At 35.8% G+C, this 26,962-nt stretch overlaps 1 protein-coding gene and 1 long non-coding RNA gene across 4 annotated transcripts in view; both read left to right on the top strand.

Annotated features, from left to right (window-relative positions):
* The window catches only part of LOC141356602 (adhesion G protein-coupled receptor E3-like), a 30,442-nt gene extending 9,586 nt beyond the window's left edge, over positions 1 to 20,856 (top strand). Inside the window, exons 3-9 of the mRNA XM_073860137.1 lie at positions 571 to 750; positions 18,452 to 18,640; positions 18,748 to 18,980; positions 19,119 to 19,185; positions 19,272 to 19,363; positions 19,441 to 19,603; positions 19,841 to 20,856. Of these exons, the coding sequence (XP_073716238.1) occupies positions 571 to 750; positions 18,452 to 18,640; positions 18,748 to 18,980; positions 19,119 to 19,185; positions 19,272 to 19,363; positions 19,441 to 19,603; positions 19,841 to 19,885 (969 nt within the window). The 3' untranslated portion in view covers positions 19,886 to 20,856. The remainder of the gene's footprint in view (positions 1 to 570; positions 751 to 18,451; positions 18,641 to 18,747; positions 18,981 to 19,118; positions 19,186 to 19,271; positions 19,364 to 19,440; positions 19,604 to 19,840) is intronic.
* Positions 20,857 to 22,854: 1,998 nt separating this feature from the next.
* Positions 22,855 to 26,065, top strand: LOC129430856 (uncharacterized). Of its 3 annotated transcripts, none has more exons than XR_012363102.1 (7): positions 22,855 to 22,936; positions 23,425 to 23,515; positions 23,614 to 23,664; positions 23,893 to 23,941; positions 24,029 to 24,093; positions 25,400 to 25,504; positions 25,604 to 25,900. It is a non-coding gene; the product is annotated as an uncharacterized lncRNA (long non-coding RNA). The 3 variants fall into 3 exon arrangements; XR_012363108.1 differs by having other exon boundaries at positions 22,864 to 22,936; positions 23,425 to 23,485; XR_012363096.1 differs by having other exon boundaries at positions 23,425 to 23,664; positions 25,604 to 26,065.
* The last annotated feature ends 897 nt before the right edge of the window (positions 26,066 to 26,962 follow it).

Here is a 26,962-nt window from a genome sequence, read left to right as displayed (position 1 = left end):
GATAATAATAATAATAATAATAATAAATAATTATTCTTCTAAATATCAATAAGCGTCATTAATAATAATAATAATAATAATAATAATAATAATAATAATAATATTACAAATTGTAATGCAATTATTAATGTGTCTTTAATCCCACTCTTTAAACTCCCAAATAAACCAATTTTGTTTATTTCCACTTCCCTGGCTTCTCTTCTTTGCCATCTTCCGTGTGTTCATGGCGTAAAATGAGGACGTGGGGGAGGCGGAGACTTGAATTTATATGGGCGCGTTATTCTAATAACGATCGTTTTCAGCCGCGGCATTTATGAAGGGCAGGTGTTGCGTACACCTGAATTTCAAAGGTACGCACGGCTTCATAAATCAGGCGGTGAGAGGAGTGTAAGCATAATCTTACGCCAACATATACAGCCGTTTCTATGCAAGAATGATAAATGAGGGCCATTGACTCTGTCATCTTAATTTCTAAAGTTTTTTTTTTCAATATAAGCACTGATTAATAACTTTAAGAACAGTGATACATTTCTTTCAAATGATGATTGAATATTCTTTCTTCATGTGAAGGAGTTTGTATCTGGAGGAAATCTTTCCTGTGTGTACTGGAACATCACTGAGTGGATTGTAGATGGGTGCTCTGTTGTAAAGACCAACAGCAGCCACACCGTGTGTTCATGTTTTCATCTGTCAACATTTGCTCTCATCATGCAAACCAGCAGAAGCCCACCGGAGGACAACTTAACACAGGTGAGATTTATATTTAAGGCAGGGGTCTAAACCGTGCTCCTCATGAGCTACCATCCTGTAGATTTTAGGTGTGATTGACTTCATGCAAGCGCTGTGCAAACCGGTCAGTAGCTGACTTGAAGCAGTGCACGCCGGTTAGAAATGTTGTCCGACTTTAGCTGGCACTGAAGTTGTGTGACTGTGACATATGGTTTTAAAGGGGTCATATTATGATATTTTTTAAAAGATGTAAAATAAGTCTTTGGTGTCCCCAGAATGCATACAGTATGTGAAGTTTTAGTTCAAATTACCTCACAGATAATTTATTATAGCATGATAAATTTGCCATTTTGGGTGTGTCCTTAAAAATGCAAATGAGCTGAGGAAATACATACACTGATCACAATGATGGTGGTTTGTTGCAATTGAAACTCAATTGTGCTGTCAATTATTGTCTCTCTTTCTCTCTGCACTAAATGGCAGTGCTGTGGTTAAAGGAGCCACGGCACAAGATTTTTTTAAGATGTCAAATAAATCTTTGGTGTCCCCAGAGCACATACGTGAAGTTTTAGCTTAAAATACCATATCGATAATTTATTATAACATGTTAAAATTGACACTTTGTTGGTGTGTGCAAAAATGTGCCGTTTTGGGTGTGTCATTTAAAATGCAAATGAGCTGATGAAGTTCAAACACTGATCACAATGATGGTGGTTTGTTGCAATTGAAACTCAATTGTGCTGTCAAGTATTTTTTCTCCCTCTTTTTCTCTGCACTAAATGGCAGTGCTGTGATTGGATAGTGCAGATTAAGGGGGTGGTATTATTATAATAAGAGCTCCTTATGACATCATAAAGAGAGCCAAATTTTAACAACCTATTTTTGTTTGTGCTTGTAGAAAAAGATATACCAAAACTAAGTTAATGGGTTGATGTTTTTTACATTTTCTAGGCCAATAGAAGCACTGGGGACCCAATTATAGCACTAAAACATGGAAAAGTCTAATTTTCATGCCATGGTCCCTTTAAAACCAGTTATAGGACAAAGATCGTGGGCGATCCCAGCGAATGTAGCTGATTGTTAATGTTTACTTATTTAGTGTAAAAGATTTAACTTACCAGGGGCCTATACCATGAAGGTAGCTGAACAAACTCGAGGTTACAGGATTGGTTTTGAGTTGACAAAACCAAACCGATGTGATCAAGCTTTATTGGTCCCATGAAGCGGCTTATCAACTTTCTCTGTCAACTCAGGCTTTGATCTTTAGGCTATGATTACTCCATCCGCGCGTGCACATTAAAGAGTGACGTCGGCACGAACAACCAATTGGAATAGAAAAGAGAGAGAGCACGACGAGCAGTGTATTTTTTTTAGCGGAGGAGCTTGAGTTAATTATACAAAAATATGAAGATAAAAAAAAATTCAAGAGCGAAATAATACTGCCTCTGCTCTTTTTTTTATGGCTTTATTTTCTTTTAGATTGCATGAAAAGAACATACAGACATAACATCATAATCTTCATTTTTTTTTTCTTATACAAAAAAAAAAAACATTAATAACATTAATTTTCATTTGCTTTAAGTGAAGGTAAATGTTCCAGAAACGAGTTCCAGATTTATTCAAAGGTCTTTGGAGATTTCCTAACATTAAAAAGAATTTTCCGGGGGTGCAATATGAAAGAAGTTAATTCGTCCATTGCTGTCTAGATGGGGGTTGAATCGACTTCCAGTTCACTAATATACATTTTTTTCCGGCAGTTCCTGCTAAGAGTGAAAAGTACTTTTTATGATGAGAACAACCTATTAAATCAATATCTCCTAATATCCAAATTCTAGGATCTTTACTAATTTGGATACCTATAATCTTTGAAGTATTACCAATTATGTAATCCCAAAAATCATTCAGTACAGGACAGTTCCAAAGCATGTGAAGCAAGGTGCCTTCAGATGTTTTACACCTTTGACATTTAGAAGATTTACTATTGTTTAACAAATTAAGTTTATGAGGAGTAAAATATGTTCGATGCAAAATATTGAATTGTATTTGTCTATGTTTAGAACATATTAAAAAAGTCTGCATATTTTCCATGACATTCTCCCATTCTTCCAGGTCATATTTACAATTAAGGTCTGTTTCCCATCTCTGCTTCAAACCTGCATTATCGAATGGCATAAAATTAGTTGTTATTGTGCTATATCCTGTAGAAACGATGCCTCTTGGAGTGGAGACATTTTTATTAATCATAATATTTTCCAATGGTGATGATATAGGAGTCTTAGGAAAAGTCTGGGAAGTGATCTCTTTTACCCAGTGTCTAACTTGCAGATATTTGAAAAAACTATGTTTTGATAATTTATATGTCTTAGATAGTAATTCAAAGCTCATAAAAAAAATCATTGTGATACAGGTCTTTTAATATCTTTATACCATTATTTACCCATGCTTTTAAGGAATTATCAACAATGCCATGAGGTATAATAGGGTTTTCCCAAAGTGGTAAGTATCTAATAGGAACAATGCTAGGACAGCATAACTTATGAGATTCTAACCATGCAGAAAAAGTATGTAGTATTAATGCATTTTTAGTAAATATAACTAAATCACTTCTAGACACCAAAAAAGGAATAATCTTTAAGGGGATAGAATTCATCTCCCACTGTTCTATTGCCATCCAGCTAGTATCAACTTTATCAGGATGTAATCAAATCCATATAGTTCGAAATTGTGAAGTTAAATAATAATGTCTAAAATTGGGCAAATTCAGCCCACCTTTCTTATACGGTGCCTGAAGTTTCATAAATTTTAGTCTAGGAATTTTGCCTTTCCACAGAAAAATATAAATCACTTTATTTAGTTCATTAAAGTAAGATTTTGGAATCTTCAGAGGAAGGCATTGAAATTTATATAGATATTTAGGCAAAATGTTCATTTTTACAACATTGACTCTACCGATTAATGATAAGGGTAATCCCTTCCATTTATGCAAGTCATTTTTTACTCTCTCCATTAGTGTTAAATATTTTTTTTTAAACATATTATCATGAGTTAAGTTAATATGAATACCTAAATATTTAAACCCATTAGCACACAGTGTCAGTGGTTTTACTATATATTTTAACTCTTCTGATATATTAATAGGGAGAGCTTCACTCTTATCATAGTTTAATTTATAGCCAGATGTATCACTATATTCCTTAAGGGGGTCGTGTGATGAAGATGTTGGCATTGCCACTTTGTGGGTGTGAGCAAAAATAGGTCATTGAAATTTGGCTTTCATTATGATGTCATAAGGATATCTTATTAGAATAATACCGCCCCCTTAATCTGCACTATCCAACCACAGCACTGCCGTTTACTGCAGAGAGAAAGAGAGAGAAAAGAAGGACTTGACAGCACAATTGAGTTTGAATTACAACAAACCACCATCATTGTGATCAGTGTTTGCACTTCATCCGCTCATTTGCATTTTAAAAAACACACCCAAAACGACACATTTTTGCTCAAAAGTGGCAATGCTAACATTTTCATCATATGACCCCTTTAAGTATGTGTAGTAAAGGGGGAATAGAAAATTGTGGTTTAGTAAGATATACTAACAAATCATCAGCATATAGAGATAGTTTGTGTTCAATAGTCCCAATTTTAATTCCCTTTATTTCAGTATTAGATCTTATGGCAGTAGCGAGAGGTTCAACAGCCAGGGCAAATAATAATGGTGATATAGGGCATCCTTGTCTACAGCCTCTAGACAAATTAAAGATGTTTGATATAATACCATTGGTACTAATCTGTGCTTTAGGAGAGTTAAATATAGTTTTTACATGACCAATAAATCTAGACCCAAAACTCATAGCTTCTAGCGTAGCAAAAAGAAAAGTAAGCTCAATTCTATCGAAAGCCTTTTCGGCATCCATAGACAAAATAAACATTGATATTTTTTGTTTTTGTGCAATATTGATAATATGTAATAATCTTCTAATGTTATCAGAGCCTTGCCTATTCTTAACGAAACCTGTCTGATCAGGATGTATTAATTTGGGTATAACAGTTTCTAGCCTTAAGGCAAGCAACTTAGTTATAACTTTATTGTCCGCATCAAGTAGGCTTAGTGGCCTATATGACCCATATTTTTGCCTATCTTTCCCTGGCTTAGGAAATAAGGTTATTGTGGCCAATTCCAATGAGTGTGGGAGTGAGCCTCTCTCAAGTGATTCTTTAATCATGTTTGTTAGAGGAGTTAATAACATATTTGAAAAAGATTTATAATATTCAATTGGAAAGCCGTCTGGTCCAGGGGCCTTGTTGTTTCCTAAAGCATTAATAGCTTTTAGTACTTCATTCTCAGTTATGTCAGAATTCAATACTTCGTTATCTTCATCGTCAATTTTTGGTAGCTGTATTTTATCTAAAAAAAAATTTAGCATCAGCATTTCCTTGACTATGATCAGTTTTATATAATGTTTCATAATAATCCTTAAATAAAATATTAATTTCTATAGGATCTTTTATAGATCTGCCATCATCTAATAATATTGAATGAATATAACGCTCTGATTCTTCTTTTTTTATTTGCCAAGCTAATAATCTACTAGTCTTATCTCCAAATTCATAATAATGATATTTAGTTCTTGCCATAGTAGATTCCACCTTCTGGGTGCACAAATTATTATACAGGACCCGTTTTTGCTTAAGTTGTGCTAAACATCTATCATTGTTGGTCAAAGAATGCTCTATTTCCAAAGATCGTATTTCTTTTTCTAAATCTATTATGACAGCTCTCTTTTCTTTTTGTTTGTAAGCCCCATATGAAAGAATATGTCCTCTCATAAAAGCTTTAAGTGCCTCCCATATAATTGAATGTGAGGCTGAATTTGCATTGGATTCAAGAAATATCTGAATATGGCCATTCATAAATTGGATAAAGTCTAGATCTTTCAGCATATAGGTTTTAAATCTCCATTTTTTAGAATAAGATATAGTCGATATTGGTGCCCATATTAACTTAACAGGGTTATGATCAGAAATTGATGCAGGAAGGTATATACAGTCTTTTACTTGATAAGCCAATGATTGCGATGCTAGGAAAAAATCTATTCTTGAGTAGACATTATGTACATTTGAGTAACATGAATAGTCGGTTTGGTCTGGATGTAGATTGCGCCATACATCATACAGCCCCAAATCAATCATCCCTTGGCTCAGAATGGTTGCTGCTTTTAATTTAATATTTTTTTTTTTTTTTTGATGATCTATCCTTAAGAGGGTCTAACACTAGGTTAAAGTCACCACCTACAATACAACTGCCTTTAACAGTAGCTAATCGTAATATAAGTTTGCTAAAAAAGATAGGATCATCATGGTTTGGGCCATAGACATTTACCAAAGTAATATGTTCCCCATTCAATTCACATTCAGCAATTACATATCTACCAGCGGTATCAGAGTATATACTATTCAAGTTAAATTGTAATTTTTTATGAATTAATATTGCTACCCCTCGACTGCTGGAAGAGAATGATGAATAATAGACCTGACCAGGGACGTACTGAGACTGAAATTCAGCCCGGGACTTTAAGATGGAGAGGCCTTTTACGCGAGTGCCCTTGGTGCACGAGCAGGATTTTTTGCAGTTATTTTAATTCTAGTAGTGTTTTTATGGTATTAACTTGAAAAGAATCAGATTATGCTGAAGACCTAAAAGAAACTTTAGGATACACCTGCCTCCTCAGGTTGTATAAGCAAGTCACCACTGCACTAAACACAACCAGGTCAGCAAAACCTAATCTCGAACACATAAGTCACAGTATACTGCTAACTACCAGCATGTCATGTGTACAGTCAGTTGGAGTGATAAAATTGTTACAATTACTCACACATACCCACTCAGATAATCAAAAACTACAATACAGTCCCATAAAATAGAGATTGTGTGTGTACGTACTCACTTTCAACTCTCCCTGGCTCCACTCCCCCTGTGCTGGACCCTGCCTCTGCTTACTGATTGTACAGCTACATATGCATGAGAAGAACATCAGTAATAAATATGACTAAGAATAATTCCTTTTTTTAATTCAATCTGTGCTTTAGTCAGGTTATATAATCTAGTAAGTGGAACTATTGCATTTTATCCTATATGTAAATATGTAATATTGTGCTGTATTTTTCTATTTGTGTGTCCTTAATAAAGCCTTGATTGATTGATATGCCTACCCTGCTGAAAAAAAACAGCATCAAACCATGGGAATTATGCTGGTCTATGCTGGTTTGATGCTGGTTTAGCTGGTGGTCACCAGCATACCAGCACCAAAACACAACATATGCTGGTCTTGCTGGTATGCTGGTTTTTCCAGCAGGGTAATATGATTGCCTACCCAGCCCTGCACACTGACCCATCACTGTTTTTGTACTGGTTCCATTCTCCTCCTCCTCTTGTTCTGCTTTCCTTCCTCCTCCTCATCAATATGACTGCAAGAGTCATCATCAACCTGTCTCTCTCCATCAGTGACCTTAACAGCTAATATACAGACAAGAATCAGTAGTGAAGCAACACAGACAGAGAAATATATATTTAAAAGTTGACTTTATCAAGTTTTTCAACACAGCTACCAGATCCGTGTACTATAGTGGAGTGAATAGAAGACGTTAGCAGATGGCCAAATATAAAGTGACCATATATACGTATTAGTATATTATTAGTGCAACCAAACGCAATTACCAGACATTTTGATGCTGGGAAACTGTTTTGATAAACTTACTGAGTTGCTAACACGTTAAAACCACTGGGGAACAACACCACTTCTGTTGCCAAAATACGCACGCAGGCTATTTCATCAATTTCATAAGCGGGATAATGTAGAGCGAGGCGGTTCTTATAGCGAATACAACCAAGCTCCGCTTTGCGTGGGGTCCTGATAAGCCTGTCGGGGTTGTATTCGCTATAACAACCGCCTCGCTCTACATTATCCCTTATATATGCCTATATTTAAATGCAAATATAAATGATTTCAGTGTATAATAGATGCATCACTAATTGTGCACCTGTCCTGTCCATGCTGCTGGTCCTTCCTCATCTGCACCTCCTGCCACAGCGTCCTTTTGAGTGCGAAAAAGGTCTGTTAATTTGGCGCATTTAGCTGCCTCTTGTGCCAACATTTTTATGTTTTAGGCCCCACCCATTTCTTTCTCTTCTTTTCGCAATTTTTACCGTCTTGTCTATGTTGCATTCACACGAATCCAAACCTGACCAAAAGTAAACTCTTTTGATCGGCGCCTTTGAGCCAATCGGATGTGAGGAAAACCGAGGATCAGTCCAAGTTGGGAGGGGCCGCTCTTATCTCCCCTCAAGATTTGAAGAATTGGTTTGGCCCGGTCTGAAACAGACACAGCGTTCCGCTGCAGCTGAGCGCCTGGTCAGGCATAAAAAAAAAACAACTTTTTGACCTCCGGCCGGTTCGGCCTGAAATGGACCGGCCGTTCGGGATTGCTCCCGGAACTCCCGATGGCCAGTCCGCCCCTGGACCTGACCAATCCATTCCCTCTTGAGTTTTCTATGTTCCTGATCCGTTAGATGGGTCTCCTGAATAAAAGCTATATCCGTATTAAATCTTTTCAGATATGACAATACTTTCTTTCGTTTTACCGGATTGTTTAGTCCCCTAACATTCCATGATACACAAATGAACTTATCCATTTATCATTGTCTTAAAAATAACAGAACAATCTCCAATACACAAATAATAATATTTTTACATAACACCAGGCCTGGAGTGGGTAATCGGGAGAACCGGGAGAATTCCCGGTGGGCCGCTTCACTTTTGGGCCGGTCGAGTTTTTTTTTTTTTTACATTTGTCACGTTAGTGAGTCTATCTTCTCTTAAATGACACTTCACACGTTTCCCATTGACACTGCAGCGCGCAGCCTCTGCATGGGTTGTACCATGTGAAGGAGTTTTCCCCTCCCCTCCCATAGAGTTGGTTCGGTCCATAGCACGTCCCAGAAAACTTTTACCGTAACAATACGCGTCTGAGAGGAGGAGAGCGTAAAAAACAGGTTGAAGAAAAAATCCATTAGGATGATGCTGCCAAATGTGACAAACTTACAGATTTATTTTCAAGAGGACAAACAAAAGTGACAACAGGTAACTTAAAGAGAAATAAGCCTAGTAATGGTTAGCATTAGCAACGTAATTATTCGGCTAATACCGTTTTCGAGCTATTTACAAGCCAACATTTTTTTTTGTTAAAATATTAGCCTTTTGTGTATACATGCGATTCATAGACTTTGCAAATATTATGCAAGCAGCTTCTGAGCAGTAGATTAGCCAGTTCCCCGCTGAAAACGAGGAGGCAATGAGTAAACAATATGAATTAAAGTTAATTAACCCTCAGGTTGTGTTCAGAACCCTATAACACCTTTTGTGTTCCCAGTCAAAAATGAGCAGCCTAAAAAAAGCTTATGTCACTTTTTATGCTATATATTTACCCAATATTGGATTTTATATTTTTTGTCAAACTGTTTTCTTTTTTAATTAGGACTGGGTTTTATATTTCTATTTGCATCTGATTAATCATAGGCCTTACCCAGCTAACAGAAAAAAGTTCGAAGAACGTTCCCTGAAAGTTTTTAACGTTCCCAAAAACGTTCTGCCAACGCCAAAAGTGTCCAGTTTTCTCGACGCTCCAAGAACGTCCCCGTGCTGTCTCAACGCCAGAGGAATGCCACACTTCACCATCCCCAAACGCCATGACAATGTCATGTCTCAATGTTCACAGTCACACAATGTTTAAAACAACAACTGTTTATTATATTGACTTCTTTGATTGTTATGTAAATTATAGAGAAACATTGCATTTTATTATATTTATTTTTTATATTTATATTATTTTATTATATTTATTATATATTATATTTTTATTATATATCTATTATATGTAAGTTTAGATGTTGATGTTTTGTTTCATTTTAAGTCACCATTATTGTGATTAGTGTTCATTTTAGTTGGGCTCTTGAGCCTTGTCCTTTGCTTGCTAGTTTTTCCCTGGTTGGGTTAACTTTTTGTTAATACACCACATTTGTTATGAACATGTTAAGTTAGTAGTGTAATTATGTGGTGTGGTGGTTGGTACATAATGGTAAAAAATCATTCCTAATTAATTTACTAATCAAAAGTGTATTTTCTGTCAATAATGTAAATGAGATCCAGCACTTTCACAGCAGTTTGTCATTAAAGAGTTTTAGAAACTTTGGACAAAAAATATCCGCTGTATAATTGGGATGCCCAAACATCAAGAATGAGACTATGAATCTCAACCATGGTGACAATTAAATGAAAAACTTCATGCTGCAATGCATGCTGGGTATTAACAAATTACAAATCTCATTCAGGACTCCCAGCATGCACTGCAGCATGGATAAATAAAGAATTTTTTTCCAATTTTCTTTGTCACCATGGTTGAGATTCATAGTCTGATTCTTGATGTTTGTGCATCCCAATTATACAGCAGATTTTTTTGTCCAAAGTTTCTTAAACTCCTTAATGACAAACTGCTCTGAAAGTGCTGGATCTCATTTACATTATTTACAGAAAATACACTTTTGATTAGTAAATTAATTAGGAATGATTTTTTACCATTATGTACCAACCACCACACCACAGAATTACACTACTAACTTAACATGTTCATAACAAATGTGGTGTATTAACAAAAAGTTAACACAACCAGGGAAAAAACTAACAAGCAAAAGACAAGGCTCAAGAGCCCAACTAAAACGAACACTAATCACAATAATGGTGACTTAAAATGAAACGAAACATCAACATCTAAACTTAATAAATAATAAATAAATAAATAATAAATATATAATATATAATAAATATAATAAAATAATATAAATTAGGGCTGTCAAAATTAACGTGTTAATAACGCGTTAACGCAAATTCATTTTAACGCCACTAATCTTATTAACGGAGATTAACGCAACGCGCAATTTCTGTTTGACCCTTGGTCCAGCCCATAGTTGAATGAACAGAGACGCAGACAAATGTGACTCTCTCTAAATGAGTAAAAGGTTTTCATAGAAATAAGAACATTAAGCAAATTGTCTACCAAATCCAATGCTCTAAATGCTCGTTGGACATCTGATATGATCTTTATTTATACGTCTGAGAGGTGTAACGTTACCGTCCTCCTAATGCTTAATCTATTGCAAAGATGCGTCTCAATTCATTTTGGTTTCGCTTTTATGCATGACTTAGAAAATAGACTGCAGGACTTGCTTGATGTTAAAAGAGTCATTAAGAGAGATAAAGTTCGGTACCTGATTAATGTTAAAGAGTTATTAAGAGCGACAAGACTCAAAAGCGATCCCCTCACGCTGACTGACTGATATCTGAAGCGCGTGCACACAGACGCGCGAGTGCGCGACCCGGATATATAGACATCTACACAAAATTACAGTTTTACAAATATCTGTTTTGATAAGAATACACGCAGGTAGGCTCTATAATCTGTTATGTTTTAAGTAAATGTTTGGTTAACAGTTGGGTAAAACTATCTGATCTGTAACATTCTATTAGATCACTTAGATTTTAAGCAGTCTGTCTCAATGTCAATCAAATAAAAGGAAAAAAAGTTGAACATACATTGATGATGTTTTTGCTTTGTGTGTGCTAAATCTATTAGTTTTACCAGTGATTTTAAGGTATTGATGTGGTAATATAATGTATGGATGTGGAAATGTTTGGGGTAATTTGACTCTTTCAACTTCAAACACGTGTAGTTCTGTCATATTTTGTTATATTTCAACAAATCATGCATTGTTCTATGTTTTAATAGAGAATGTCAAAATATGAACAACTATTTTTTAAAAATTTGCTAATTCCCACTCAACTTGCCAGCACAGGTCACAAATGATGCAGCAGCAAACAAAAATGGAGAAAGAAAAATCTTCTGAAAGGAAAATTCATATACAAAACAATGGCTGGTGATTCTGTTAAAATGTAAACAGGCTGTTGTTAACATACATTTGCATAAAGCATCTATATATGTATATATGATTAGAATATTAAAAACCTGAAAAGTGTTAAATTAGGGTAAATTTAGAATGGATAAAAATGTGCGATTAATTTGCGATTAATCACAGTTAACTCATGAAATCATGCGATTAATCTAGATTAATTTTTTTAATCTATTGACAGCCCTAATATAAATATAAAAAATAAATATAATAAAATGCAATGTTTCTCTATCATTTACATAACAATCAAAGAAGTCAATATAATAAACACAGTTGTTTTTTAAACATTGTGTGAACATTAAAATATGACATTGTCACAACGTCCAAAAATGGTCAAATGCAACATTCCTCCAACGCTGAGACAACACAAAAACGTTCCCAGAACGCCAAGAAAACTGGACACCCCCAACGTTGGCAGAACGTTTTTGGGAACGCTAAAAACTTTCAGGGAACGTTCTTAGAACTTTTTTCTGTTAGCTGGGTTATAGCATTAGCAATGCTAATAATTTATCAACCTTTCCTTGTGGAATAGATTCTAAACAGGGCTGGGTTATTTTTGACCCACAATGGGTAAACATTGGACAGAACAAGCTGCTGGGCCAAAACTGACCCAATGCTGGGTTGCTTTAACCCAACTGTTGGGTTATTATAATCCATGGTTGCATAACAACAACCCAACATTGTTTTTTTTTCAACCCAGCATTTGTTCCGTCCAACATCCACCCATCATGGGTAAAAAACAACCCAGCCTTTTTTAGAGTGTAGAGGAATATTTTTGTGAATATCTTAAGTGAAATATTATTTAACTTTTACCTTATTTGTTAAACCATGATATTAATAAAAACTATAGTAAGAGCTGAACTGATGCTTTATTTATCCAATTTGAAAAAAGTGCTAATTTGGAATAACACTATGGAAAAAGTGGGCCGGTCTTGGGCCTGAAACTCCCGAGCTGAAAAGTGGCCCCACTCCGGCCCTGCATAACACCATTGCATAACATATGTCTCGTTGCGAGAAAAAAAGAAAAAAGAAAAACAAAAAGCACCCAAACTTTTAACTTTCAAAATTGAGAAAAAAGAAAAAATAAAAGAAAGAAAAAAAAGGCAAGTTTAGCCTTAGTGACATCTTTGCTACTAAACTGTAGCTGACGCTGACTTAGCCATATTTAAATAACTAATATCCCACATATCATGGTAAAACTCTATATTCAGAACTAAGTAAGTAAAGACAAAATTAAATTGTAATTGACCAAATATTCATAGCTTCTATTAATACAATAATTAAGTGCAATCATTGAACTAAAGGTGAAGTTAATAATTCAAGTATTTAACTATATTGCAAACTAATAATGCACTTCATAGTATAAGCAGGCAATTGCTAAATTCACTTGTGATCTGACTACAATAAAAAAATAATATTTGTTGTTACCTTTGGTCAAGGATATATAAAGAATTTAAAAAAAAAAAAAGTAATAACTTTAACTCACAGAATATCCTTTGTATGAAAGCCACTAGAGTCCTAGCATCTCATATCAGATCTCATTCCGTAGTAGCAGCCTCTGCATCTTTGCTATAAGAGTCAATAAAGTTCTTAACCTCAAGTGGAGTTGAAAAAAACTTTGTTTTGCCCATGTACATGATCCGAAGCTTAGAAGGGTATACAAAAGAGTATTCAATTTCCCGATCTCTCAACATTCGTTTCACCTCGGTATAGGCATTGCGAGCGTTCTGGAGCTCTGCGCTGAAATCAGGAAAAAAGTGAATGCGGCGTTTGTCGAGGAAAACCTCTTTTCTCTCTCGCGCAAGTTGGAGGATTTTCTGCTTATCTCTGAAATTCAGGAGTTTCGCCAAGATTATCCTTGGGGCCGTCCTATCCGACACAATTTTTCCCATTCTGTAAGCCCTCTCAATTATCAGAGGAGATGTGAAGTTCTTAACGCCGAGGATCTCCGGGATGACACATTCCAGAAATGAGACCACATTGCTACCCTCGGATTTTTCTGGCAGGTTTACAATCCGGATATTAGACCTCCTGGTTCTGTTCTCCAAGTCTTGCACTTTATCTTTAAGATAGGAGACGTCCTTCTCCAAGCGTGTAACTGTCGAACGAGTATCTCTCAGGTCGTCCTCTGTGGCACTCACTCTAGTTTCAACCTCGATCAACTGTTCTGATAGAGTTGACATAGAAGTTTCAATACGGGTCAGTTTTGCCTGAATATCATTGGTCATCTTGTCCATTTGTTTGCTAATTTCCTCTTTGCTGGTTTTAATCTCTTTCCAAAGAGTCTGTAACGATATTTCACCTTCCACATCTTCGGCCATGCTGGGTAAGATTAGCGTGAGTGGTTCAGGATCGTTAGCTTCGAGAGTGTTGCTAATTAGTCGTGCTTTTCGTCCTTTTCGACGCAAATTGTGTTCTGCCATGAACAATATTACCGGGCTAGTTCCTTAGTGCATCCAAAAATAGGAACTAGGGAGATTAATGTAGGATTAATGTAGGATTCTTGATTAATAATATAGCTAGTCAGAGGAGCTCACTAGAGCACGTCTTTCCCCTCCACCTGCATCACGTGATCTCCCCGCCTCTGCTCTTTTTAATATATATATATATATATATATATATATATATATATATATATATATATATATATATATATATATATATATATATATAAAACATGTACATTAACATACTTCATTGTATAATATATTTAGGTAGGCTCCCCAAAGTGAAATATGCTTTTATTAAGTTAATGTACTCTGTTAAATTTGTTAATAATCTTACAGGGAATTTTATAAAAGCCCTCTTTTAAAGACATGGTCGGGAAATGTCCGGGGAACACTATGAAGCTTTTAATGTAGCCCTACAGTGCGAGGACCACCTTGCGCATGGTTCGACAAACCGTGTTTTCCTCACCGACCGCATAAAAGTATGTACCACTTGCAAAAAAGCGCAACACAATACACATCATTTACCGTACAGTAAGGCACGGATTCAACGTGATACATTTCTTATGTGAGGCTAGAAGTTTGCAAAGATAAGAGATTCCTTCTGTGGAAAATCTAGATATTTCATACAAATAACTGGGCGAGGGAAACTAAAAACTCTCTCTACAAAGTGCTCTTCTAACAATTTGCGCGGAGACCCCTACTTCTTTCTGCTTTGGATGTTTAAGATTAAGACCCTCACCCTCTTTTTTCTTAGTTTTTTTCCTCTTTTTTTATTTAAATGCGGTATCAACACAGAAAATAGTGATTGTTAAATATGCCTTAATGTTTGTATTTGAATATGTTAAATAAAAAAAATACAAATAAATAAAATTTTGCACGGAGACACTGTGTAGTAATTATGTCAGCTATATATTTCTTTGCTCGCAGCTGATTTGTCAAACTGCAGTCTCAGATCTTGAATCCAGAACATAACCTGCCCCGGGGCAGGTTAGGCGTGCAGCGTAAGATACCATGACGACGAACACTGATTAAAGCCGCACTACTTTCATGGTACCTAAAACCCAGGGTTGGAGCAAACTAATCTTAAACTTACCTGGCTACCCACTTAAACCGGCTTCATGGTATAGGCCCCTGGTCGGGAGCTTATTTAATGTAAACAAAATTAGATTGCATGTTTTTAAACAGAGTTGATATGGAAAGTCTTTTGCAGCAATATCTTCTCCAGTCTTACTAGTGTAAGATTTGCTGCTAATAAGCTTTTCAAATTAAACACTTAATAAAAAACGATAGATTTAATCTTTTAGTGATGTGCTTTAAAAAAAATGTAATACAAAAAATGAAAATTGTCTGTACTTGTGCAACCTGTTTTTTACACTTATGACAAGACAAACATGCTTTTGACCACATGTATTTTAAGTTCATTTAAATCTTCCTATACTGTAAAAGACAGCAATTGGTCATCTTTAACCAGCAGTAAAGTATGTACAGTAAAAATATTACCTTGAAAAAAGTTCCCTTTGAATCAACTTATCTCCAATTTTAGTTTTGTCTCTAGATGGTGAAGTATGGTGTCATGCATGTAAGGTTTGCATAATAATTTGTATTTATTCTATATTTAAAACTCTGTCTACAAAGATGTTACCCTGTCCCCCTTTTTTCAATAAATTCACAGTAGGCCTGTGTGACAAAAAATAGCAATAACCAAATAAACTTATTTCACATAATTTCACATCTTTATTTTCTTTACTACATTTTTCTGTGCAGACTCAGCAGATGCAGGACTTTCAGTTAAAGGCAGAGTGCACAATGTTTGAAAGGCAGTGTTGATATGGTCCGCCCCACACATACGCAACCAAGGCAAGGATATCAGTTAGAAGACACGCCCCTTAACGCTGATTGGCTACAAGTGTGTTTTGGTAGTCAGCCCGACTCCCTTTTCCAAAGTGTTTTTCAGAAATTGTGCAGTCCGCCTTTAATGTGGACTCCTGCTAATATTGTTGTAGTCAGAAATCAGTTAAGAATAATTCAATAGAAGTAAACCTATTTAGGAACTGTCAGGACTCTGCCTTGAAGTCTTGTTATATTTGTATTTTGTCATGGTGGCAGAGTTCTGGCAGTCCCAGGCCTTGTGTGGAGGTTCATGCCAGGTTTTTGTGTGTGGCATGTGCCTCCGGTGTCTTGTCCTGTGACCCCACCCCCTCGTTCCCCTGCTTATTAGTAATCATTGGTTTTCTCCCATCACCTGTTCCCGCTCGTTATCTTGTTTGCTTTCTTCTATTTAATGTCATTGTTTCTTTCGTTCTGTGCAGGTTCATTGTGTTCTGTTTCCCGTGTTCGTGTTCCAGTGAAGTCTAGTTATCCAGTTGTAGTTTAGTGTTATATGTCAGAGTTTGGGTTTCATGTTTTGTACCCCCTCGTGGGCTTTTGTTTTGTCAATAAAGTGTTTTCTGTTTTCCCCCGACATCGTCTGCATTTGGGTTCATCTGTCCAGCAAACCCTCACAGGAACTTGCAGGTAGTCTCTCCAAATGTCATCCGAGGCGAGAGGATTTCTTTACTGTCCTGTGCATTGCTATCAGAAACCGTTTTTGATGTAGGATATTCATACTTCATTTATCAAATTCTTGGGAACTGCTAAAAGTGTTGGTATATTATATACAACTGCACAAAGAGGGGAAAACACAATTTTATAATAAACTACAAACAAAAAGAAAATTAATTTCAAGTTCATTGATCAGAAATTAAAGTGTTGTATTGTTTTTTTTTTTGTAAGTACTTTAGGAGCATCAGTTTGATTACAATCATAAATCTTTGACATGAATAGTAAAGATATCAAGATAATATTTTCTCTGAATATTTTATATATGGTGACGTAAAAAGTTTACAATAACTTTCCATCACTAGCTCGCGCACTGCAGAGGTTAAAAAACAACTTTGTAATTGTAACAACAGGCCAATTACAGCGTTGCTGATCAATCCCACTGCGCAAAGTGACGTCGGAATGACGTCTTTTTCATGTATTTTTTGGACGTCCGAATCCGGTCCATAAAAGGGGTTGTTTTGTAACACCAGGCGACGTCTTTTTTTTGACGTGTTCTGCACGTCTAAAAATATTGACAACCGTAGGACCGCCGTGTAAGGAAAAGAGACATGAAAAAAGCGAAAAGGCATGATTGCCTCTGCACCCATCCACCGCACCGAACCCTTTCAGACATTTCCTGCCGGCTGTGGGATTCGAACTCCCGATCACAAGCAAGTCTCTCTAACCACTCGGCCATATGGCCATACTTTTGGATTGTATATAAGGCATTCTTATTGCATTCGTATCATGAACTCAAAGTATATGAGAATATTTTCATGTTAAATTGTTAGTATAGTCATATACTTTTAATATAACGAACTACACATTTAATTACATATTTTTAATGGTACATTTAGATGAATTTTGTATGTAATTCAAGAAAGCAGAAAAAACAGTACTGTAATAATAATATAGACTATTCGTATGTATTAATCATGTTGGTACAATAATGCTGATATTTGTAAATAAACACATTTTTATAGGCCTAATCATGTAATATAGACATAGGCCTGTCATAGACGTCCAAATGACGTCCAAAAATTACCCAGTTTAAACGTCAAATGTTGCCCGTAAATATGACGTCCAAATGACGTCCAAAAAATTACCCAGTTTAAACGTCAAATGTGGCCCGTCAATATGACGTCCAAATAGGGTCATGGTGGGACGTCCAAATAGTGGACCTAGTTTGGACGTCTAATAGATGTCCAGAATTGGTCATGGACCGACGGACCCAATATAGACATGATCTGCACGTCTATCCGACGTCCTGTGTTTAGTGGGATGTTTCTTGATATGTATTGCCTTTTCATGCGGTGCCCGAACGCACAATGATCTCAGATAATTTAATCCAGACATACTAATCATCAACAGCATGAGTGTTCAAAGAACCAAATTAGTGAAACGTGAATATCTTGAATATCTCATTTAATCCCGTGGGTAGTAAATGACATACAAAGAACGGGCCCCTGATTTAAGGTCTAACTAATATTATGATCCTGCATAAGCTGCTTTTCAACTCTGATGTGTGTCAGTCTGTCTGTCCAGAAAAGCAAATAAAGCAGTCACACACTTTGAAAAAGAGACAAAAAAACTGCAGTCTATGCAATTAAAAATATATATATTTCATTTTGTATGTCTCTTGTTATTTTCTCAGGATGATGTTCCTCTTATGGAGTCGATGAATGTGGTGTTTGTGATCGTGGGTCTGGTGTTTACTAGTTTGGCTCTGTTGACTTTTGGTTTTTGTCGATGGAAACCTGGAGTGAACAATGTAGCTCGAATCAACCTCTGCATCAGTCTGCTGTTCGCTCATCTTCTGTTCTTACTCACACAACAATTCATCAATCTCATAAAACCTCACAAGGTCAGAATTATTCATGACATACAGCATCTGTAAATGTGACCTGTATCTGACTGCAGTCTCTCTGTGTAAGAATGATTTATTATTTAATAATATTTCAATCTCATCAGGAGTGGTGTGCTGTGATATCAGGAGCTCTTCACTTCTTCTTTCTCTCCTGCTTTGTGTGGATGTTCATTGAAGCTGTGCTGCTCTTCATCTGTGTGAAGAACCTATCACAGATCAGCTCCAAACAGAGGGCGGTGCTTAACAGTGGATTCTTGATTGTGATTGGATATGTGATTGCTTTTGTTATAGTGGGCGTGTCTGTTGGACTGGTTCCTGAAGGCTATGGCAGTGAACAGTAAGTTTAAAGATTTATATTATATATCTGTTATATAAGCAGAGACATGTTTACAAATTACAGACAAGATTAAACTATGTCTGTCACTGGACTGCTGAAAAGTATTTTTCAATGTTTTATGGCACTTCCTGTAAACAGATGCTGGATTAAACAGGAGAAAGGCTTCATCTGGAGTTTTCTAGGACCTGTTTGTTTTATTCTTGCGGTACGTTTAGTTTAGATGATTTTTTAAAACTCTTTTAACCACTGGAAAAAAAAGAGATTGTTTCTTTACAGTGTTTGTTTTTGCAGATAAACACAATTCTCTTCATCAATATCATCATCAAACTAAACTCAACTCTCAAAAACCTCAAAGCTGAAGTTTCACAGATGAAACAGACCAAGTAAATATCATTTTTGAGAGAGAAACACATATGGACAGTCAAGAAACACATGGATCATTTTCTTTCTCTCTGTGCAGGATTATGGTTTTTAAAACTCTGGCTCAGTTTGTGATTCTTGGTTGTCCTTGGATTCTGGGTTTCTTCACTGAGAACAATCAGATGATGGAGATACTCTTCCTGATCCTGAACTCACAGCAAGGAACCTTCATCTTTCTGGTCTACTGTGTTCTCAGTGATGAGGTGAATCATCATTTACTCCATCACAAATTAGATACACAATTATTTTAATGCTACCTGAGATAAAACCACACCCTCATGTAACCCTAAACACATTAGAGAGAAGCAGGGAAGTCAACACTTTAGATTTCTGCATGACACCAGACAGAGACAGAAAAAAAAATCCTGTATTCTTTCCTGTATTTGTAACTTTTTGTGCAGTTTTGTAATCTCCTTCTTCTCATCTTATCTCTTGTTCAGGTCAGACAGCAGTATGTGAAGTGGATGAGAGCTCTCCTCCCTTGACTTAAACCCAAAACCATCAAAAGTGCCCCCAAAAAACACTGGGAACTAGACTGAATAAATTACTTTATACATTTGAAGCTGCAACATGTAGCGTTTGCCTTTCCATCATCATCTCTGATTAAAACATTTATTAGACTGAAGTTGTGAGACTGATATAAACACTGTCTTGAAGTTTATATACTTACTCAATAACTGATTTTTGTATAATTTTAAAGGGGACATATTATGAGATTTTTTTAAGATGTAAACTAAATCATTGGTGTCCCCAGAGTGCGTAATTGAAGTTCTAGCTCAAAATACTCCACAGATAATTAATTACAGCATGTTAAAATTGCCACTTTGTAGGCCTGAGCAAAAGTGTGCTGTTTTTGGGTGTGTCCTTTAAAATGCAAATGAGCGGATGAAGTGCAAACACTGATCACAATGATTGTGGTTTGTTGAAACTCAATTGTGCTGTGAATTATTTTCTCTCTCTTTCTCTCTGCACTAAATGGCTGTGCTGTGGTTGGATTGTGCAGATAAAGGGGGCGGTGTTATTTGTAAAAATTACAATGACCTATTTTTTTACATGCTTGCAGAGAATGATTTACCAAACTAAGTTACTGAGTTGATCTTTTTCACATTTTCCATGTTGATAGAAGCACTGGGGACACAATTATAGCACTTAAACATGGAAAAAATCTGATTTTCATAATATGTCCCCTTTAATCAAAACGATGTTGGGTGGCATCTTTCAATAAAACATCACATATTCTATTTTTAATAAAATGTTATGTAAGTGATATTTTACAGCTGTCAGTAGTTTTATTAATATTTTTTTCTGGGTGGAGGTGTTGTCATGAACTTTTATGTTTCTTTTTAAATTGTTTCTATTATCCTACTTAAATATTTAGTGTGAGGTACAACACAGTTTTAGGACATTTAAAATTCTGTGGTGGCATTGATGTACAATGGTAGATTAAATAAATGTTTCAGCCATTGTTACACATTTCTGAAATAATTTTCTCTTGCATGTTAATTTTATTATCTTTTTATGTGTAACAATGTATTTGTTTTATTTTGATGATTAATCATTAAATTATTTGAAGATTATGTTGCTGTCATGCATCTGTGTGTTCTGGATTTTTTGTTATGCCTTTTATTTTGTAACATGTTCACTTCCTGTGACATCTAAAGTCTTTGAAGCTTTGCATGTTGCCCAATCCTAACATTGTCTTGGATTATTGTGAGTGTTTGAGTATTACTTTTGTACTTACTAAACACTATCATATGTGCAACTGCCTTTACATCATGATACAAACCCTACCAAAATCTCACGTCTTCCACCTTAAAACATGTTGAACAGCTGACAGTGAAACACACTGTCTGTCATGCAGAGAAAAAGTAAAAATAAAATACTTTGGATAAACCTATTTTGAAGTTTGTTGAAAAGCATATATTTGCATTGTTACAGTTTGGTATGCAGTACAGCAAAGACAAAACAAATCAAACCATTTCATTTCAGGAGAATGGGTCAGTGCACTAGATCTGTGTATGCTTATGTGTATGAGTATGCATTTGAATTGGAAAGAGAAAAAATTAGGTTTTTAATTTCCTCTTAGGCCGATGAACAGAAAACTTCACTGTTAACATGCTTGACACACAATATTAACTCCCAAGCAACAAAGGTTTGAAAAATGAAAAAAAAATGGAATAATCTATATGTGAACCTGGCACGAAAAAGAAAGTCGTGCCATGGACACGTGGAAACACGCAAACATGTCACTAAAGTGCTCAAAGCACTTCGAGCTGAATTCAAAAACAGTCTCATTCCTATCTTACCATATCTGCGCTACTCACCTGACCAACAGTGAGCTCGAAATGCTTCACTGCAGAAGGTGCCTTGAAGGCTCCACTGAGGGCTTAAACCAGAAATGAGCATTTTGTGAACCAATCATATTTCTTTCTGCCCTCAGAACATGTTTGAGTAGCTTGATTTTTTTCCAAACCAGTTCAGATAGGAGTTTTACTTAAACATGAGCTCAGGGGCAGAAAGAAATTGCTTACACTTTATTTTGATAGTCCACTTTAGACATTCTACTTACTATAAATAACTTTGCAACTACACTCTAAAAAATGTTGGGTTGTTTTTTCAACCCAACTGCTGGGTTGAGCCAGTTGGGTTATTTTGTTGGGTTGTTTTATCAGTGTTGGGTAGTTTTTGTGTAACCCAACTTGTTGGGTTATATGTTGGGTAATTTTGAAGCAGAGCCAACTTAATAGATACATATAGCTGTTTCTCAATATTACTTTGTCTAGTCCACAAAATGTATTTTAAACATAAGTTCAGGCGAGAATATATATGTATAATGTTCAAATTTGCAGTCGGTTTGTAAAGTGAACGCCAATTTTAAAGTTGAATTAGTCAAAGTCGGAATGTTACCGGCCACCGTTACCGGCCACCGGGTGTCAGTGTTGTTCTTCCCCAGAGAGAAATTCTCCCTTCCCCCACACAGACGGTCAGCTGAACGAGTAACCCCAGGGTGCACCCTGGACGATGGGGCGGGGTGACACTTCTTGGCGGAGCGACACGTGTCGTCCCGCCCAAATTTGTTCCCCCCGCCTCTGGCATTTTCCTCCGACCCCGCAGGGGGCAGTTAGCGTTGAAACGGTGGCGACTGCGGCAGCAGAGTAATAATAACCAAGTTGATTGCCTGAGCTGAAAGCAAAGAGTTCTTTGGTAGAAGACAGTGTTCAGAAAAAGTGGAAGCAACGGTAAAATACATTTTTTATTAGTAAAATAAGATGAAAAAAGTCAAATGAACGAATTTTATTTGTTTTATTTAAAATGATAGATTTGAACTGTTGCCTAAGAATCATAAAGCACATCGCTTTCTGCATGGTAAAGTAACAGTCTAAATTGTTTTATTGATAACGAGATATAGATTAGCCTATGTATCTGATATTTGTTTGTTTGTTACAGGATGTCAATGTGTACTGTATGTTGCTAATTCCTACGTGATAGTGACCTGGCTTTCACTACATTCTTGTTTTTCTGGGTTGTCTTTTTTGGTAAGTTCTGGAATGTTGTATCTTATGAATGATTGTACTATCACTGAATATAAACAACATATTTCCTAGGCTCTGATTTGGTTCTACATATTTTAGCCTAATGTCAGTTTAGCAATATCCAATACTAAACAATGTGCTGTTGAATTTTGTTAAGTTGCACAATGCTATTAATTACATAAACCATTACAGAGATGTTTGTGTAGAGCATGTGCGTTATACAGATACAGACAAACCAAAGACACGAGAAATGTATTTTCTTAACCCATATGCAACAAGCAGGATTTGGACCGTATATTGACACATTCAGGTTATAGAAATGTTATCAGAATGTGTTCAGAGATTACAGTGGTTCTGTATGAAAAATTTCAGTGCATGACCAGTTATGTATCAACAAACCACATATATGACACTTGAAAATGAAATATAAATGTGTTAAATGACATTAAGGACTACATCCCTAAAATATTGGGTGTAATTTTTCTTTACAGAAACATTGCAAAACTCATCGACAGCAGAAAGTGGACAGAGAAAACTGCCAATACATTTGAAGTGAAACATTTTATATACATGCTAACAAAAGTCTGTTTCATTACATAAATTATAACATTTACAATAATTGTTGTGATGGTAATCTGTATAGGTAAAACGATGTGCTTGTTTTCATCCAAACCTCACAGGGAATCCCAAAGGAGATGGGTGGGAACCACTTTGGGATTATCATACTAATGGTAGGTAAAATTTGAAGAGTTATTGTTAAAAATTGTAAGTTATATAACCTGCTAATTTTCTCGTTCTTTGTGGATTTTACACTCTGTACATAGCTTTGGGTCTGGAATTTGATTTTACAGAGGTCATGTCATTACATTTCTTAAGTTATTTAAACAGACATACATGATGATTGTGTGTGTATGTATATAATAATATTATTGTTGTTGTTGTTGTTGTTGTTTTTTCAGAATGATGCCTCTGATTAGTAGGTGGTGGTGTTCTGTTCTCCTGGACAATGTATGCAACTATTAGAATGTTCCTACATTAAACATTATTTGTACCATATCTACCAATATACCTACCTCTTGTCATTTGTTCTTTTAGCACTCAACCACTGAGGTCTTCACTATTCAAAAGGCAATGTCTTCAGGCAGAGTCCAGTGAATCAGGTTATTTGTGCACATACATTCATTAAGAACTAATAATAACATATGTGTGTGCATGCAGAGGTATTTTTTTCTTAGTTGTTACAACTATATAGTTGTTCAGATATAAAATTGAAGGGATTAAGTACAAGTACTATATCGGTCAGCACTGCAGATCATTTAATATGTAAGGGATAATGTAGAGGCAGCCGGTAGTTATTGGGAAATAAGCCCCGACAGTGTGATCAGGACCCGACGCGAAGCGGAGGGTCTTGTATCACACTGAAGGGGGTTATTTCCCAATAACTACCGGCTGCCTCTACATTATCCCGCTTATTACACGGCTACTTGCCACATAAGAAAAAAAACTGGACATGAATATGAATTTGAAACATTTTATTGGCATATTCGTTTTAAATTAACATTTTTATCCTTTCGCGAAACTTTGCACAGATGCATAAAATGATCGTAATACCTTATTAAGATCCGCTGCTTCATACTTGTCTGTCTCCATTTTTTCTCTTTTAGCCAGTCTTTGAGAAGTTTTAATGCCCATTCTGTATTTTTTTTGTGTGATGGCTTCGTAGCTGTCATGCTCTATTTTGTCAAGTTCAGTCTCAGTAAGCTGTCTGTGTCTTGTCGTGGTTGTCGAGTGTTTGTCACAAGATGGCGCCAAACAGACAGTAATCTTTATTGATCTTTATTGGCGCGGAGCGATTTTACTCGTGCAAGTAGTGCCGGCTATGCGTTATTATTTTGGAGCGGTTATTATTTGAAAAGAACGAACCTGCAAATGTCTCAACTGACCAATCAGAATCAAGCATTCCAGAGCGCCGTGTAATAATATCAGTTAACACATTTAATAACATTTCAGCTTAACTCAATTTCTGTTTGCTATCCAATGTGGGTTCTGTTCACCATATAAGACAAATATTTATATTCAATACAAAAGATCCCTATGTGGATCATACTGCCGGTCATCAGACTCCTTGTAAATACCAAGCTGGATTATTACAATTAAACGCAAAATGAATGTTTGGAAATGTAAACTGAAATTTCCTACTGACACACTACAGCAAAGATAAAAATAACTGGCTTAACACATTTATATTTCTGTGTAAAAAAACATGCCTAAGACTTCTGCACAGTAATGTATATATTCATATTTTATTTGTAGTATTATAAAATAATATTAATCTTTATTTAGTATGAAGTTGTGACAACAATCTTTCAGGTTTGTCTAAACTAAGGTTGTCTGTAGTCTGTGTTCATATAATGTTTAATGACTTTTATAGTCTAAATAAACATATGTTTGTTTTTGTTTCAACAGGTGACTCTGCGTATTTGACACTTTCTCTGGGATGCAGATGGTTTATGGATGTGGTCACTCAAGAAGTTTTTCAGAAAGCAGTGCAACACTTTGCATGGCCAGACGGTAAGATTCACCCCCCTGTTCAATGAACATTCTTGAATTGAATTTTGTAGTATGAGGCAGTTAAACTTTTTATTTATCTTTCCTGTATTTTGTCTTTAGACTTTAAGGTGTGGCCATCTGGAAGAATTTCAGTCCTGTCTACTGGACAGAGTTTAGATTGTGTACAGCGTCAGGGAATGCTTGCAGTGCAGACCCCTTTTCAAGTCATACCCACCAGGGTTTAGGGGAAGAGGCCGACGTGGTGAACTTCTGGGCTTTTACCGAAATGTTTGCACAGGATTTTGCTTCCAGGACTGTTTTTTTTTTGCGGCAGGAAATTCATTGGTGTGTTAAGCGAGAATGAACTGAGATCAACTGGTTTTGATGTATTAATTGATGTATTCATTCACAATTTAAAGTTAAACTTTGCAGTGTATAGTGTTCTAATAAAAAAGCTATGGCAAACACGTGCATGAAAACAAAGTTTCAGTCATTTACATCAGTCTATTGTTCTTTAGGGTTTCTCATATTCCATGTAAACATAATTTGCTATGTATTAAGCAGGCATGAAGTCCATCTAATTAATACATTCTTAATTTAGCTGTGACAATTCTGTGTAATATTTCAATTACCAATGATGATTTTAGAAATAATGTGTTTCAAGGGGATTATTAAATGTATTTTTTTTTTTAAGTTTTTTACATAGAAATGGGAGACTACATTTAGGATTAATAAGGTTTTCAGTAATGCAGTTCAGAAATCAAATACGACCTAGTTACTTTCTTGCGAAAAGTAATTTTTATTGGTAAGATTGACCATTTTAAAAAGTAAGGTTTTATAGTTGTAAAAGTCTTTGTTGGCATATGGATTACCATGTGTCACACAAACACATTTTATACATATAATGTGTGTGTTTGAATATATTAATCAAGGTACATCTACATAACCATGCTTCGCATTATATTGTCGTGTCACTTACAAAAACCAGCAAGGAATGTCGAGGTAACCTTAGTGTCTGAGGGTGTCAGCTGTTGAGGGAGTAAATTAAACCATTTATTTCTATTCTGTTCGTCGTAATCCTTAATTCTTTGTATATCTGTTTTCATGAAATGTTGTGGAATTGAAACGATAAACGCAAAAACACAATTTATATTCGCTTTTTAATACATATTAAAAGTGTATTCGTCTCATGATTCGTCTGAATGGCTACTTCCGCATTCCAAGCCTGCTCAAAGCGTCATAATTCTCTACACCAATTAGCTGTAAAAGCGTCGCACATCTCTACACCAATAAGCTCATCTTAATCATAAACCAATAACCGTCGAGCTGGGCGGGGCGACACGTGTCGCGTGTTGACCCCCCCCATCGTTCAGGGTGCACTCTGGGGTACTTGAGCTGAACTGCTTCTCACTGTAACGTTACCTGACGCGGGAGTTTATTACCTCAAGATTCATGAACGGTTTTTCGTCGACTTATCTT

The sequence above is a fragment of the Misgurnus anguillicaudatus genome, chromosome 3 (genome assembly GCF_027580225.2).
Source record: "Misgurnus anguillicaudatus chromosome 3, ASM2758022v2, whole genome shotgun sequence".
In the NCBI taxonomy this organism is placed as follows: Eukaryota; Metazoa; Chordata; class Actinopteri; order Cypriniformes; family Cobitidae; genus Misgurnus; species Misgurnus anguillicaudatus.
The sequence above is the reverse complement of the archived record's forward strand: the minus strand, read 5'-3'. Positions and strand labels throughout refer to the sequence as shown.